Here is a 17,699-nt window from a genome sequence, read left to right as displayed (position 1 = left end):
GGGAGTCAGAAGGGGGATGGAATGGGAAGGTAGTTTTACCCTGGAGTTGGGCTGCTTAGCGGCTGGACTCTCTTCCAGCCGCTCTGGCCAAATTCCTCTCGCTGTCTGCATCGTTCCACCAGTCAGTGGCCTGCCAGTGGTATCTGCCTGGTGCCTGTTGGTATGTTCTTACGCTTCTCTCGGCATCCAGCTGCTTGTGTGCTCTTCTGCCAGTGTGTTCCTCTTGACATCCACCAGCTTCTGTCCCTTCCCACTAGGGTCTTGGGGTTTTTATGGGCACAGGATGTGGGGGTGGCAGGCCAGGGTGGTCTTGGAAAATGCAACATTTGGGTGCCAAGCAGGAGTGCTTGTCCTCACCTTGGTCCATGGGCACAGGCCCAATGGTGGAACCCTCACCAGGGACCCTGCCCTTTTCCTCCCTGCATTTCCCTGCCCCCCTCCCTTAAGAGGCCAGCATTACCCTGATATCAAAGCCAGAGACAGATGTCACAAGAAAAGCAAACTATAGACCAGTATTCTTTATGAATATGGATTAAAATATAGTTAACAAAATACTAACAAGCCGAATACAGCTTATTAAAAGGATTATACATCATAACTAAGTGAGATTTAGCCCAGGAATACAAAGGCAGTTCAACATACAAAAATCAATGAACGTAATACACATTAATAGAATGAATAACCTGATGATCATCTCAGTTTACACAGAAAAAGCATTTGACAGTCCAACATTCTTTCATGATATCTGCCCAACTTTATAGGAAATTGTTGACTCTGCCATAGTAGGTCACCAAGGACAAGGAGAGGTATTGGAAGAGTACACATGAAAAGTTGTTATAGGACACAACAGAAGTGTCACATACAATATCCACTGGCCTTCCACCTGACCACACTTAATTACAAGGAGGACTGGGGAATATAATCTAGCTGTGTACCTAGGAAGAAGGAAGGAGTACATTTTGGTGGATAACTGACAGCATCTGCCACAACAGCATTCTTCATAATAGCCCCAAACCAGAAATACTCCAAATGTCCCTCAATAGCAGAATGGATAAAAAGTCACAAATGCATACAATGGAATAGTACTTAGCAAGTAAAACAACGAAACTGCAGTACATAAAAATTATCAGCATAGGTAAATTTTGCAGACAATTTAAGCAAAAGAAGTCTCAAAAATAATATATATAATACGTTTCTATTTTTATAAAGTTCAAAAGCAACAAAGCTAAATGACATATTTAACCAAACACATAAATGGTAGAACTATAAAGCATAGAAAGGAAATAATTATTAGAATAGTTGGAGTCTCTGGAGGCAAGAAGGAATTGTGACTGGGGATGGATATTGGTGATGTATCTGGGTGGCAGTGCTGCCAGGGCTTGCTTTCTTGAGCTGGGAATGGATTACACTGGTTTTGTTTAAACTGAGTAGATAATATGGCTCAGCTGTTTAAAAATATAAAATAAAACAAAGGGCCCAGAAACAGAGTTTTCTTAAACATTGAGCTCTAAGAAAAAAAATTACCATGAAATATACCCAGTTATATCTAAATAGAACATGATCCATTATAATCAATTCCATCTGTGCATGTGAAAATATATGTGCGTGTTTATGTAAATACATTCACATATATTACATGTATATAAAATACACATTTATATATGAAATCAGTCAGCCTAGTAATATTCTTACCAGCATTTTTATTTTTTATTTATTTTTATGTATTTATTTATTTATTTATTTATTTATTTTTGAGACAGAGTCTGGCACTGTCTCCTGGACTGGAGTGCAGTGGCATGATCTTGGCTCACTGCAACCTCTGCCTCCCAGGTTCAAGCGATTCTTCAGCCTCAGACTCCTGAGTAACTGGGATTACAGGTGCCTACCACTAGGCCCAGCTAATTTTTTGTGTTTTTAGTAGAGATAGGGTTTCACTATGTTGGCCAGGCTGATCTCAAACACCTGACCTCATGATTTACTCGCCATGGTCTCCCAAAGTGCTGGGATTACAGGCCTGAGCCACCGCACTCTGCCAGCATTTTTATTTTTTTTAAGCATATGTTATTATTGTGTGTGTGTGTCTGTGTTTGTGTGTGTGTGTGTGTTTAAATATACGGGAATATAGAGTTCCATGAATATGCATAACTGTAATTGTTGGTATACTTAATACTAAATAAAATTTATAAACGGAACAAATACAATTAAAAGCTGATATATAGCTTTGTGGAAATGCAATAAGGAATAGAACTTAGATAATTAAGGAAAAAGAACAGTTAAACTTGGTCTGTGCTTTACAGCAATCATTCTTATCCTTTTCAGGGTCCCATACCCTTTCAGAATTTGGTAAAAGATATGGTTTATTTCTTCAGAAAAATAAATGAGCACACGTATATACATTGTTGTGCTTACAATTATGAGGTATAATTCTTCAATTATAAAAGTCCCTGGACCATCTGTTAAAATTCCTTCTATAAATTGTCCCCAGGTATTCTGTGATAGTGACCAAAAAGATAACTTATATTCTGTCACTACCAAGCATTTCTTCTTCCCTTTCACCTCACTCACAAATCCCTTTCAGTTGTTTCTACCCCTATTTGTCCATCTTAATTTCCTCTTAATCACCCAGGATTCTACCCAGACAATTGTATTAGCAGTGAACTGCTTTGCCTGCCTTTGTTCTATCTATTCCACTCTATTCTAAATTCTGCCTCAAAATTAATCTCTCCAAAGACCAGTTTGGTTTTTTTTTTTTGTTTTTTTTTTTTTGTTTTTTTTTTTGAGACAGAGTCTCGCTTAGTCGCCCAGGCTGGAGTGCAATGGCGCGATCTCGGCTCACTGCAAGCTTCGTCTCCCGGGTTCACGCCATTCTCCTGCCTCAGCCTCCCGAGTAGCTGGGACTACAGGCGCCCGCCGCCTCGCCCAGCTAATTTTTTGCATTTTTTTTAGTAGAGACGGGGTTTCACCGTGTTAGCCAGGATGGTCTCGATCTCCTGACCTCGTGATCCGCCCGCCTCGGCCTCCCAAAGTGCTGGGATTACAGGCGTGAGCCACCGCGCCCGGCCGGTTTTGTTTTTTTTGTTTTTTTTTTTTAATCATTGTTGTTACTGTTTTATTTTTGAGTCCCTCTAAAATAAGGCTTACAGGTTTGCCATACAGAGCCAAACTGACCTTGATTACATTCAAAATCCAGCTTTGCTCTTACCAGCTGGGTGATATTGGACATGCTTCTTGACCTTTTTACAATTTCTACTTCCTTATCTATAAAATAAGGATAATAATATAATTTAAAGACTGTTATAAGGATTAATGAGATACTGCATTTAAAGTGATTAGCAGGGTACAAGGACATAGGGATGTTCAATAAATATTTCCTGACTAAATGAAATATTTAGCCTTTAGGTTTTCAATTTAATGCTTTTGCTAACGTAAGTCTCTGTCTCCCATTTCATACTTGTCATTGTTTCCTATCAAAGAATCCTACCTCCTGCATCAAATGTTCCCCCAAATCCTATAGCCAAATGTGAACTCTCCCATTTCTTAATTCCTCAGACTTTTCATAGTACTTATTACAGCAGCATAACATAATGGCCAAAGCTCTCGGTTCATCTTGGACATAGATACTAGCTCCATCACTTATAGCTCAGTGACCTTGGGCAGGTCACATAGGCTCTTTATTGCTTATTTTCCCTATCTGCAAATTTGTTATAAAGATATTATCACAAAAAGTTTTTATGAAAATAAAAAATAATTTCTAAAAAAGATAAAACAATAGAGATAGAGAGGGGGGCTAGGACCAGACTAAGGCTGGGAGCAAGTATTACCTACAAATGGGCAAGAGGGAACCTTCTGAAGCAATGAAATATTCTAAAACTGGATTTTAGAAAGAAATATGTAAGTACCATGCAAATTTAAAAAAAAAATGGCTTGTAGCCATGCTTTCATAGCTATATAAAGTTACTATTTATCAAACTCTACAGTTAAAATGAGTAAATTTTATGATACTCAAATTATACCTCAATAAAACTTATATACACACTAAGCATATTGTATGTGTTAGCAGTTATTACCTTATACTGCCTTGTGTTATCTGTGGTTTTGGTTTTGTTTTTTTCTTGAGACAGTCTTGCTCTGTTGCCCAGGCTAGCGTGCAGTAGCATGACCATAGCTCACTGCAGCCTCAACCTCCTGGGCTCAAGGGATCCTCCTGCCTCAACCTCCTGAGTAGCTGGGACTAGGACTACAGGCACGTGCCACCACACCTGGCTAATTTTATTTCATATAGAAACAGGATCTTGCTATGTTGCCCAGGCTGGTCTCCAACTCCTGGCCTGATCCTCCTGCCTTGGCCTCCCAAAGTGCTCGGATTACAGGTGTGAGTCACTGAGCCCATCCTCTGTGTCTCTTTATGTGATTGTCAAGAATGTCTTGTGTCCTTACTCTCATACCTTCCTTCCCCTCCCTATTAACTAAGCCTGAGCTTAATCCTGGCACTGGCCAGTATTAATATGTACTTGTTTGGGTTGAGGGTACCACAGATTTCTATATATAAAGAAGACTGAATTGTGCATTTAGAGGCTGGTCTTTTACATCTACACATAATAGATTAGTGGGACCCCATCTCTACAAAAATAAAAATAAAAAATTAGCCTGGCATGGTGGCACACATTTGTAGTCCCAGATACTCAAGAGGCTGAGGCAAGAGGATTACTTGGGCCCAGGAGGTCAAGATTGCAGTGAGCTGTGATTGCAGCACTGCACTCCAACCTAGTGATAGAGTGAGACCCTGTCTCAGTAAACAGACAAACAGAGTAGAGAATAGTTGACATAAAGAGTATAGGTTTTGAAGTCAAGGATAATGGTGATCATTTTGATGCTAATCACTGTAGCCATAAGACTCTAGCCTTCTCTATGCCTGATGATTTCAGGTTGCACGCAACCTGTTGCCATTCCCAAAGTTAGCATACTGCACTCCTGGCATTTTAGGGTCTGGTATTCCCAGCACTCCAAAGTTTTGGTTATTTGAATACTCTCCCTTTTGTCAAAGAGTGGATCTTCCCAAATAACTTCATGCATCCCGGATAACAGTTTTCAAAGAACCAAAAGAAGAACTGTGAATGTGATTCTTATAGTCTTCCAAGATAAATATAGCGGTATTTTATGTTGTTTAGAAACTAATAATAACTGAAAAATAAAATAAAAATAATATTTCTGTCCATACCATCTTTTTATTTTGCACTGCAGAAGAGAAAAGTAATTACAAATAAAACATTGCTTGTTGGAAAGGAATTGAGGCCAAGTCAGGCAGTTCCTGGGAGGATAAACTATTGCTTAGGAACTTTCCCATGGCACTCGAATGAATACTACTTGAGCATATCTTCCAATTAAGACATGTGTTTTAGCCAATGTTGAGTTCTCTAAAAGAAACTTTCCAGAGTTATATATATCTTGAAAGTGTTTTAAAGAGGATCAATGTAATTTGGAGGGTTTAGAGGTACAAAGTGCTGGAATCTTTCTTATGAAAGTTAAAGGGAACAAAATAAAACATCCCACCTCTTTGGGCATTTTCACAGTAAATCAAGATCAGCAGGGGTTTGCTAGGCAATCAGGTTTAAAAACAAAATCTCTGGTTAGTCTGTCACTGCACAAATATATTTTCTTGAAGTACATTATAGATTTCCCATGTTTACAAAACCGAAGAGAGTTTTTCATATGCCATTGTTACATTTCAGGGAAACAAGTGGCTTACCTTTGAAGCTTGGACATTCCTATAACGTCTTATATATTTACTGAGAATGAACTTTTCCATTTTCTTTTATCGAATGCCCAAATTATTTTCTTTATTGTTCATATAGGTACAATGACAGGAGTTAGAAAAGATGCGTCCACATCTCCTATGCCAACAGGAAGCCTAAAGGATTTTGTCACCACAGCCTCACCATCATTACAGCACACCACCTCCCGGTGAGCTTCAGAGATTCTTTAGTTTTTAATATTCTCCCTATGAGAGTATTTTTTGAAGTTTATTTAATAGGGAATGGAAAAATCTTGACAACTCTTAGTGATTCTTTCTCAAGAGAGATCCTTCTTTTGAAGCATCTAGATTTGGCCAGTTTGAACCATATGGAGTCCTTTTCTTTATACATTCTCTTTGTTAGTTGATCATGGTAATGGGAAGGGCTTCCATAGAAACCTAAATAAAGCTAAACCTATCCTTCACCAGAAAGTCTCTTTAGCAGCAGGTCTTTTCCAGTTTATCACAGAGGAGTTATACACTTAGACTATAAGTTTAACTAGCTGAAATCATTGATATTGAACATGATAGTGGCTTTTGTACTAGTTAAAGGAATACCAACATTTACTTATACCAGACACATTTGAGGGGTTAAGCATTTGATCAGCCTTTTCTGGAGTCAGGGAAAGAAATGTATTATTTCAAATTTCTTATATCTAATAAACCAACTCCCACATTATGCAATTAAGGCTGAATATATAAACATCAATACCAAAAGGGCTTGGTTTATGTTTCCTCAGGGATATGATTGGTTTTAAGCACTTAAATTCATAGCAGCTTATCAAATGAATTGAATATAAATGTTAAGACTTAATTTGTAGTTAATTTAAAGTCCACTGGCTGTGCAAAGTAGAAATGCCCAAATTACAAGTCTCAAGTCTGATGATTTTAAAGATGTACTCTAAAATTTATTCTTTTGGTTTGAAGTAATTTCAAAAGGAAGAGAAAGATTATTTATTCCTCCTCTAAAAAGTTGTATTCCAGACCAGTGCCTATAGATATGCTGTTCCACAGAAGCCAAACCTAGGAAACAGTGTGTTCATCCTATTTTGGCTCTTTTTGTCATTCCTTTAATTCTGGAGCTGGAAATGTAAGCATCTTAAAGAACTTTTGAGAAATGACTCCAACACAAAAGATAATAACAGTAGCTGCCATCTATTAAGTATCTGCCATGTCCCCAGGACCTTGCCAAGCCCTTTATATGCATTGTCTGATTTAATCTTCACAACTTTATGAGGTGGTACTATTATCCCCATTTTTAGAATTAGGAAACTAAGTCTCAGAGACATTGAAAAACGGTCTAAGGTCACATAGCTAATAACGGGCAAAGCCAGCATTTCAGACTCCAAACCTTGTAATCTTAAATATTGTAATAGTTGAGAATGACAACCTCTCTATTTTGGAGGCCACACACAATCAAAAAGAGAATTTAACTAGTTTGCCACATCCTTTCACTGTTGCTGCTTTTTTTTTTTTTTTTTTTTTTTTTTTTTTTTTTTTTTGAGATGGAGTCTCGCTCTGTTACCAGGCTGGAGTACAGTAGTGCAATCTCAGCTCACTGCAACCTCCACCTCCCGGGTTCAAGCAATTCTTCTGCCTCAGCCTCCCAAGTAGCTGGGACTACAGGTGCCCATCACCATGCCCGGCTAATTTTTTTTTTTTTTTTTTTTAATAGGGACAGGGCTTCACCATGTTTGCCAGGATGGTCTCGATCTCTTGACCTCATGATCCACCCTCCTTGGGCTCCCAAAGTGCTGGGATTACAGGTGTGAGCCACCACGCCCGGCTGCTTTCTTTTATTTTTAACACTACTGTTTTTGGCATTCTGCCAAAGACCCACAGTAAGTTGTGACTCTGAAATGTTGATGGGGCTTCCTCTTTGGATCCCTTAACATTGTGGCTGAAAGCTTGTGCTCAGAGGGTCTCCATCCTAGCTCACCTTGAGGGATTCATTTGGAGGAATTAGAGGTAAAGAAGGAAGATTATCTGGATTTTCAATCTTAGTTAATTTTCCTGTTGTTAAAGATTAAAATGAGATCTTTAACACCACTTTAATTATTAATGTTTTTGATAGTTGCATTTCAGTTTAGAGGGAAGTATGAAAAAATGGAATACAATGTTTCCCCAGTAAGAGTTTTATAAAACATCCTCAGCACATACCTTTTGAATGGACCATATCAACATTGTAGAGTTTTACAAGCCCAGGTTAAAACTGCTGTGAAGAGTCATATTTACAGACTTTAAAAAAGTATTATCTATTTGTCCTTAATACTGCAGATCAGCTAAATATAGATTCTCAGAAACTTCCTAGGTAATGAGCATTTGGATTAATAAAACAATGTGTAGCACACCAGATTTTATCCTTGGAAATGCATGATGGCATCATGTAAGTCTCTTATACGAAGTACAGAGTTAAAAAAAAAAAAATTAGTACTATGAAAATCAGTTACCAAGAAGGCATAGTGGTGGCTTTCCAGATTTCAGAATCAGGATAATTTGAATTGTTTTTATTTCAAAGTGTAGAAAAGGCATTTTTTTAATAGACTACATATCAGTTACATGCAAACTCTTAATGTAAGAGAAGAGCCTATTGTTCTTTATCTCAACAAACCTTTGAAAGTACCAATGGGAACGAGAGTAAAAGCTCTTCCCCTGTCCACCTTAAATTCCAAGAATTTTCAAGACCTGCAAACAAGGATGGGGGTGAGACAGATGCCAGTGGGAGACAGGTTTTCCTTTGTTCTCTGAAAATACCTAGCAGAGTTCCATTTCATTCCATGTCCTGGTGAAAAAAACAGGTGTGGCAGAGTATCTTTCTCATTCACAGTGTTAGTTGTTAATTGTTCTCACTGCCGGCTGTCAATACTATGTAAAATTTTCATTCCCCATTCAAGATGGAAAAAGTTGTGCCTGAAAATGTTAACATTTGCATTTTTATTTGTTGATTTATTTAAAGGACAGCCTCTCCTACAGCAATCCATCACTTGGTGACACCCCAAATATGAATAATGTATTGTAGACTTGCAGTTACAATGTGTAATAAGTGCTAGAGACAGTAAAGGAATGTTAACTATGTTGCAAATGTAATTATTTATTGACTCGTAAAGTTTATTGCTTTTAAGGTTCAATAATACTAACCATAAGACATTAATATCACTTATCCTGATTTTAGCTGGGCACCTTTGTATGTAGAAATATTCATCTATCTCATGCTAACAAAATAAATATGTAATTTACAGCATAAGCAAAGGGGGCGTTAGAGTTTTCTGTGCTGAAAGCTACAATGTTTCTTTCTCTCCATTTCACTTCTGGCTCTCCACACTGATCACACACTCCTAAGCTGCCTAAGAGAATAAGCACAGTGGTCATCTTGGCACAAGAGGGTGGTGAAGCTGAATTAAATGTACCATTCATTTCTGCTTGAATGGAACAAGCAATGCCCCACAGACCACTCCACCTGGAAAGAGGAGTGGAGGGGCTCTCTCCCTGTCATTCTGAACACCTCGGGGTAGGTGAGCCTTGGTTCTAAAAGAAAGTTAAATAAATACCTTTCCTAACAAATGAATGAGTCAGAGTTTACCAAGTCTACTTGATCCTTTAGTCTCCAGTGCGAAACCAGAGCTGGGTAAGTTACCATTTGCTCCTAAAATGAATGTGTTATGAGCACAGATATAACTGATAATTAACCATTTTGTGCCTTCCAGAATTAGGTGTGTCCATTGCCAACAATAAAGATCATACAGGAAATATCTAATACTCAAAGCAAAGAAGTAATGATAATTAGCAACCATCAGCTGTAATTGTCATCTACATTAAGATGCAGAATTATGTATTTCTTCGTTATAAATAGCCTTTCTAATTGTACTTGATGTATGCCAATTTAATCAAAAAGTATACTTGCAACAGGCAGAATTTGCATTAATGTAGCTTTGGATCTTCAGGTCTTTTATTTCAAATTTGACTGGGAAAGAAGGCCTATTACAGCTGTATATCCTTTATATGTTGGTCTCTTTTTCTATTCAGGCATGTAGATCTGATACATTTTATATTAAAATGAAGATAGTATCTTCTGAGATTGCTCAATGCAACAGAAATCTTGTCACCTTTAAAAATATTGGTCAACTTTGTGTTTTTCGGTCATATGGTAACACCGTGATTGTTGGACCCTGATAAACAGAGGCACACCAGGCCTACAGCAACAGGATTAGATTCTCAGTCCCTGAAGTAAAAAGTTACTAAGGTCACTTCTCTCTATTCTTCTATGACTTCTACAAACAGTTACCGCTGGTGCTCTCCCTGTGCCTTTGTGTGTCTGTGTGTAAGATGTGAAGAAAGAAAGGGAGATTTCACCAAATCATACCCAGCTAGTGAATTTTCAGAACTGGAACTGGAATTAGCCTATTTCTAGGATGTACTGTTCACTTTTTTAGCTATTTTTTTTTTTAAAGATGAGTTTTTAATGACAACAGAAAAGTGTTAAAGGTTTTTGTTTTGTTTTACTTTGTTTTGTTCCTTTTTGAGTTACTGATGGGGAAAGGTGTTGATTTTGTGAAGCTTCTTTTTTCTTGACAGGATTTGGGGAATGCTTGAGTACGTACTTTGAGGGACTTGATAAATTATTTGGGGGCTTTTAAAAAATAGTTTATTTTTATTGACACATCATAATTATACATATTTATGAGGTTCATTGTGGTGTTTCAATACAGGCATATATTGTGTAATGATCAAATCAGAGAATCTGGCACATCTGTCGCCTCATACATTTATCATTTCTTTATGGTGAAAACATTCAAACTCCTCTCTTCTAATTATTTTGAAATAGATTAGGTTAGTGCAAAAGTAATTGTGGTTTTTTCCTATTAAATGTAATGGTAAAAACTGCAATTACTTTTGCATCAACCTAATGCAATGCAGTATTGTTAACCATAGTCACCCTTCTGCGTAATAGAACATTGCAACTTATTCCTCCTAACTGTAACTTTGTACCCAATGACCCCTCTCTCCCCGTGTCCTCACCTTCCACTCTTCCTAGCCTCTAGTAATCACTATCATACTCTCTACTTCCATGAGATCAACGTTTTTAGATCCTACATACAAGTGAGATTGCTTGTTGGAAAGCAATTGAGGCCAAGTCAACCAGTTCAATATTTGTTTCTTGTGCCTGGCTTATTTCAGTTAACATAAAATCCTTCAGGTTCATCTATGTTGCCACAAATGACAGGATTTCTTTCTTTTTTATGGCTGAATAGTAGTCACTGTGTATATATACCACATTTTCACTATCCATTCATCCATTTATGGACACTTAGGTTGATTCCATATCTTGGCTATTATAAGTGCTTCAGTAAACATGGAGTGCAGATATCTCTTTGACATACTTGTTTCATTTCCTTTGGATATATACCCAGCAGTGGGACGGTTGGATCATATAGTAGTTCTTTTTGTAATTTTTTGAGGAACATCCATTCTATTTTTCATAATGGCTGTACTAATTTACATTCCAACCCAATAGTATACAAGAGTTTTCTTTCTCCAATCCTTGCCAACACTTGTCTTGTCCTTTTGGTAACAGCCATTCTGACCGGAGTAAAGTGATATTTCATTGTGGTTTTGATTTGTATTTTCCTGATGATTATTGATTTTGAGAATTCTTTCATGTACCCAGTAGCCATTTTATGTTTTCCTTTGAGAAATGTCTATTCAGGTCTTTTACCTATTTTTTTACTCACTTTGTTTTCTTGCTATTGAGTTGTTTGAATTCCTTATATATTTTGCATAGTAACTCCTTATCAGATGGATAGTTTGCAAATATTTTCTCCCATTCTGCAGGTTGTCTCGTCACTCTGTTATTTGTGTCCTTTGCTGTGCAGAAGCTTTGATGTAATCCCACTTGTCTATTTTTGCTTTTGTTGCCTGTGCTTTTGAGGCTGTATCCAGGAAAGCATTTTCCTGACCAATGTCATGGAGCTTTTCCTTTTTGTTTTCTTCAAGTAGTTCCATAGTTTCAGGACTTACATTTAAGCCTTTATTCCATTTTGATTTGATTTTTTGTATCTGATGAGAGATAGGGGGTCTAGTTTCACTCTCTGCATGCCTGCGTGTGGATATCCAGTTTTCAAAGGACTGTCCTTTTTCCATTGTATGTTCTTCACACCTTTGTCAAATATCAGTTGGCTATAAGTACATAGATTTATTTCCATGTTATTATGTTAGTAGTTTAGTTTGAGTTTTTTTAAAAACTTTCCTTTGCTGTCAACCATATACTTAACGTGTTCTGAAAATTTTGCTGTAAGCTTATGCCTTGCTGAGCTTTCTATAGTACAGTTGCCTGTGCACAGCCATGCTCACAAGGCAGCTGTTTAAACACAGATGACTAGAAGGTGGCTTGTGTGATCTTTGGCCCACTGAGACTAAGAGCCAGGAACTAGGTTCAGAAGTATCTGAAACCTGGTACTCTACCAATCCCAGTCTGGAAGGAATCTTGTCTCTGTTGTGAATATAGTATTTATTTCTCTTTATTGTTATCTTAAGTAACTTAACATGAAAATCCAGTTGCTTCCAGCTCCAGATATGATGGCACAGCCTTTAAAGTACCAGAACAACTGATGGTGTTTTGTTCCTTTGCTGGGCCAGAAAGAGGATGTTCCTCTTCATTCTCTGTAGGTTATAAACGAAGGCTTTAGCCCAGTGAGCAGGTCAGACGCTATTTCATTTCCCATATCACATTGCCAGTAACCATTCAAGCTGAAGAGAAGGGAAAATCATATAAATATGCTCTGCCTGATTGTAACAATGATCTATTTTATCTCAGCTACAGAATTCTGGATTGACAGCTGTGAGGGGATTCAAAAGCCACACACATGCGCGCACACATACACACACACACACACACACACACACACACACACTCATTTTTATACTGGGAACAAAAATATAATACTGAAATTTATAATTGCCTGTTCACAATTCTTAGCATAGTACTTTAGCACTGGCAGAATGATTTTAGGTACATTATTTCATTTAAATTGCACCACAATCCTGTGAGGTAAGTAGTAACAGTATGCCATTTGACAATGAGGAGATAAGAACTAAAGGGACTGAGTAACTGACCAAGGTCACATAGTAGGAAGCAGAAAAGAAGACATGAATCTAGCTTTTCTAATCGCAAATTTCAGAGTTTTTTCATTCTTCCACAGTGGCTGAAACTTGGATTTGATTCTGAAGTGTAAGCACTGAGCTGATAAAATTCCAATTTGGGGTAGGAATCAGACAAACTTACTTTAACATTGAAATTATTTTGTTTGTATAACTTGATAGAAAGAAACTTAGTTACACAGAGAAGTGGAGGGGTTGTGGTTCGATTATGCATAGCAGCCAAATTGCAATATTTACTTGCATTTGTGTCCAGAATCCTAACAGTAACAAAACCATTTTTTTTTAATGAGTCTATCTTCTCACCTATACATTTACCTAAATGTTTTAAATACTCAGCCAGATTTTCTCATGTTCCTAGCAGAGGAAATGATCATGTGTTATCCTCCCAGCAGGAGAGAGGGATAAGCTAAACTAAGATCACAAACCTCTGCTGGGGTTTTCATAGTAGGTTTGAATAGCAGACCTCGCTGCGTGTATATAATAGAGCATATAAGTGATGACCCTATGTGATGATAGTGGCTATTATTCATTAAATGCCAGTTATATATCAGGTATTACATTGGGCATATACAGGTGTATCCATTTGTAATATATGTTCATACAAATTACATATTATTGTCAAGATTTTAATGACTGTTAAAGCTCAGCTTCAAAATATCAGATAGAATTTATTCTTATTTTTCCGAAATGACTTTTTAAAGTATGAGCTGTAAGGCTGAGAACCGTGATTTTAGCTTTCCTTGCCCTCAGAGTAACAGTGTATTCACTATACACAAAGTAACATTAACCATAACTTCTCTATTTTGAGTATCTTGTAAATAATAAAATTAAAACCAAATGAAATGATGCACATAAATTGATTATAGTAAAAAGGACTAATCTGGAAACTTCAGAAAATAATGTATTGAGCATGTAAAAGAAAATATGAAGCTATAAACTTGCCTGTCTACCATGTTTGACCAAGAGGGTAAAAAGCCCAGCCATTCAAAAGGATTTTCATTTAGTTGGGTTGATAACTTGGAATTCCAGGCCACTGGTGTACCACCAAGAACAATAGAATGCATGGAAATTCTTAGGTGTTTGATGAAAAGATATTGCTTTTAGTTAAGTCATGATGTTGGGCTAATACTGTAATTCCCACTGTTAAAAGCCATTAATATAAGAATCCATTCCTCTTACACACAGTGGTTTATAGTGTGTAAGTTAGGAAAATAAAGACAAATAGGCTAGGTAGAAATAATAACAATGTAGCAAATTCCAAGAAGTGAATTCAGCTTGAAGGAGCTTGTCAAGACATTCTTACTATAGAAAGAATATATTGTACTTGGGAAAATGTACATTACAGCAGCTTATATTTGCTACTCATTCAGAATTCTACTCCTTGGCTTCAGGAAATCTTTCTAAAGACCTAAGTTCTGGGTGAGGAGGTTGTAATAGCTATTTTATTTTTCACACGATTTTTCAAATGTTCTACAACGATGTTATATTACTTCCATAAGTTTAGAAACAATGTTTAAAAAGAAGACGAAAGGAACACATTTATAGGAGACAAACACATTTCAAAATTTTACACTCAGTAGTTCCAAGTAGTTGCAAAAACCCTAAAGTTACTCTTGGCCCGTGTGACATAAATATCTTATTTCCTTTGTCAACCTAGCAATAGATGAGGATTATCCTTCCTTGTTGGGTCTTCTCCAGGGTACTGAACTCTGAAAACTGCTATGACTGGTGACATCTGTTCAGTATTGCCAGTTCCTGCTGTCATTTCACAGCTTTTAGCCTCATGAACTGCCATTTTAGAGTTGTTCATTTGGTCCAAGGTTATCAAATTCCCTTAATTTCAACTTTAAGAAATATTTTTTAATGGCTCTTCCTTAGGCACTTTAATGCTTTTGTAAGAATTATTTTATATGTTACCTAATGTAATCCTTACAATCACAAGAAAGTAAAGCTCCAAAAGACCATTACAGAACAATTAAAAGCCCAGGTGTAATAATTACAACTGTGTGGTTTATAGGCTTAGGTTTGAATGCTAGCTATGCGGTTCTGAACAAATCATTTAATTTAAGCTATAAAATGGGAGTAATATCTCCCTCATAGGCATGTCATGATGGTTAAGCAGGATAGTTTACGTAAAGTGCGTAGCACAGACCTGGCGCATGACTGAGCGCTCCATAAATAGTAGTTGTCATTATAGAACTTCCCGCGGTCACTCAAGCAATTAGGAGAAGCTGGGATTCGGACCTTGCTCGTGTGATTCCAAACTGTGAGTGTATCCCCTAACAAAGAGTTAGGAATTAGGGTTAGGTTCATCTGAGAGCTGGGCAGTTTGATTGTATTTTTTATATTGACCTTGCAAACATGCCTGTTACTTTACCTCCATATGCCTAATTCCTTATGTGAAAATATGAATATTAATAGCTGTTTTATAAATTTGCTCGGAGGATTAAATTTGACTGTGTATGCAAAGCCTTTAACTTGATGCTTGTCCATATTGAGCACTCAGTGTTAGGTTTCTTCTGTGCTCTGGGAAACAAGACTTCTTTGGGCATCTAAAACAATACATGTGAGTGATACTGGCCCCTCTGCCAAATGCCTTGAGTGACAGCGCCTCTGCCAAAATGTGGCTTAGAAGCAAGCCACATGTTTATGAATGACCCTGCATTCAAAGGATTTTCCTTATGCAATGTTGGCAAATTTTCCATTGTTTTGAGACTTCCCCTCCATTTGTTTTTCTTCTAAATAGAGGAGGGTAGGAAGTAAGATTCTTGTCTAGATGATAGGGTTAAGATTTTGTGTGTGTGTGTTTTTAGGATATCTGTTTCTAGGGTCACTCAAGGACTGACCGAAGTTACTGATAATTGTTTTTGTCCTCATAGTTAGCCATTTCATAAGATTCTGAAAGGATTTAATTCCCTTCAGAGCAGTGATTCTAAAATCTGTCTGCACATTGGAATCACTAGGAATCTTTTAAAAATACCTAGTTCTAGGTTTCATCCCAGATTCATTGAATCAGAATTGCCCATAATGGGCTCCAGTGGTGTGTATTTTTGATTTTTCAAAAAGACTGATGCACTTTGTCTAAAGACACATATTTGGAAGCCCCTGCTCTGGAACTGCACATCTCCTTACTTCTTAACCCAAGCACACCAACATTCTCCCTTTCTTTTTTCTGTCCCCTACCCAAGCCCAGGGCATCTTCTTTCTATTAGCAATTTTTATTAGTCATCATTATCCTCCTCCCAAGGGATTATCAAAATATATCAATAAGCCTGCAGTGAAAAAACTAAGAAGCCCTTAAAGAACTTGACTTATCAATTTAAATTGTTGAAATTGGGGATTAATTACTAAGACATATTGTTGGTGTCAGTCTTCTCTACAAAAAACGTGTATGGACCCATCATCTGTAAGGGAACCCTCAGCAAGGTTTAAGAGAAAATTTCCTAAGGAAACATTCCTGATACTTTCTACCTGTCTTTCTCATCTGTGCTTCATCTTTCTCCATAGTACTTAATCACTTTCTAATATGCCATGTAATTTACTAGTGTGTTTTATTTATTGTTTGTCTCTCCCCCTTCCTCTCCTGCCCCACAAAGGATGTGGACTTCATGAGCACAAGTATTTTTTTCTATTATTTTCTATTCTTTTCATCCCTGCAATAGAGCAGAGCCTGGCTCATAATAGACATTAAATAAATATTTGTTGGCTGGATGAATTAGTGAATGGTCGCAAACAAAGTGAATGTTTCTTTTTAACTTACCAATCCATGACATTCCAGTAGACATCTATTTTGCTTTATGTCTTCACCATATCTCCAAAAAATCCATTGTTTCTGCCCACCTTATGCATCTAGTTGAACTTCTTTTATGTCCCGGAACTTCCTTGCATTTTCTCCTATTTTAAGGTTTTTCCATTTTGTAAGGATTAGAAAACATCTTGGCTTTCAGGGTATTTCCAGACAGGATAATAGCAGATTTCCGAGTGTGAGCAGTGTCAACATGTTGTTTGCATTGGGAGTTAATTGCATAGATAATGTCGATATCAACGAGGATATCAGATATGCTTTGCTTAGCCATTCCATTATCTTATGTTCAGCCATATCAGCGAGCTTTTCCTAAACCTTTGCTTTGGTCTGCAGCTAGTTTATTGTTTGCATTTTCTCAAGTTAAAATCCTTGCATGTTGACAGGCAGCAGAGCTTAGAGGAAAGGGCATTAGAGTTAAAGGCCGAAGATCTGGATTTATCCTGCCTCCACAGCTTGCTAGCAGCAAAACTTTGAAAAAGTCCCTTCACGTGGAACCTAAGTTTTCCAGGCTTCTGTCCTGTCCGTCTGAACCTTACCCTTTGTTTAGATATAAAAATCAACACAAAAATAGGTACATCTGTCTCTTGATTTCAGAGTAATTTACACTTTTGGAGAATAAAGTATGAAGAAATGAACATTTCCAAAAATAATTAAGTAATTTATTTCAGAATAACATTGTTTAAACTTCCCATTAAAAATGTTTGGGTTGGCCAAGCGTGGTGGCTCACGCCTGTAATCCCAGCACTTTGGGAGGCCGAGACAGGAAGATCACAAGGTCAGGGGATCAAGACCATCTGGCTAACATGGTGAAACCCCGTCTCTACTAAAAATACAAAAAATTAGCTGGGCGTGGTGGTGGGCACCTGTAGTCCCAGCTACTTGGAAGGCTGAGGCAGGAGAATGGCGTGAACCCAGGAGGCGGAGCTTTCAGTAAGCGGAGATCGCGCC

At 37.4% G+C, this 17,699-nt stretch overlaps 1 protein-coding gene across 7 annotated transcripts in view; it reads left to right on the top strand.

Moving 5' to 3' along the window:
- KIAA1328 overlaps positions 1-17,699 on the top strand; it is a 399,175-nt gene that overhangs the window by 342,923 nt on the left and 38,553 nt on the right. For all 7 annotated transcript variants that reach the window (XM_028838138.2, XM_028838137.2, XM_001106820.5 and 4 more), the window contains one exon: positions 5,853-5,961. In XM_028838138.2, coding sequence (XP_028693971.2) covers positions 5,853-5,961 — 109 coding nt within the window. The remainder of the gene's footprint in view (positions 1-5,852; positions 5,962-17,699) is intronic.

This window comes from Macaca mulatta, chromosome 18, assembly GCF_049350105.2.
Source record: "Macaca mulatta isolate MMU2019108-1 chromosome 18, T2T-MMU8v2.0, whole genome shotgun sequence".
Classification (NCBI taxonomy): Eukaryota; Metazoa; Chordata; class Mammalia; order Primates; family Cercopithecidae; genus Macaca; species Macaca mulatta.
Note: the sequence above shows the minus strand (reverse complement) of the source record. Positions and strands in the feature narration are given on the sequence as shown.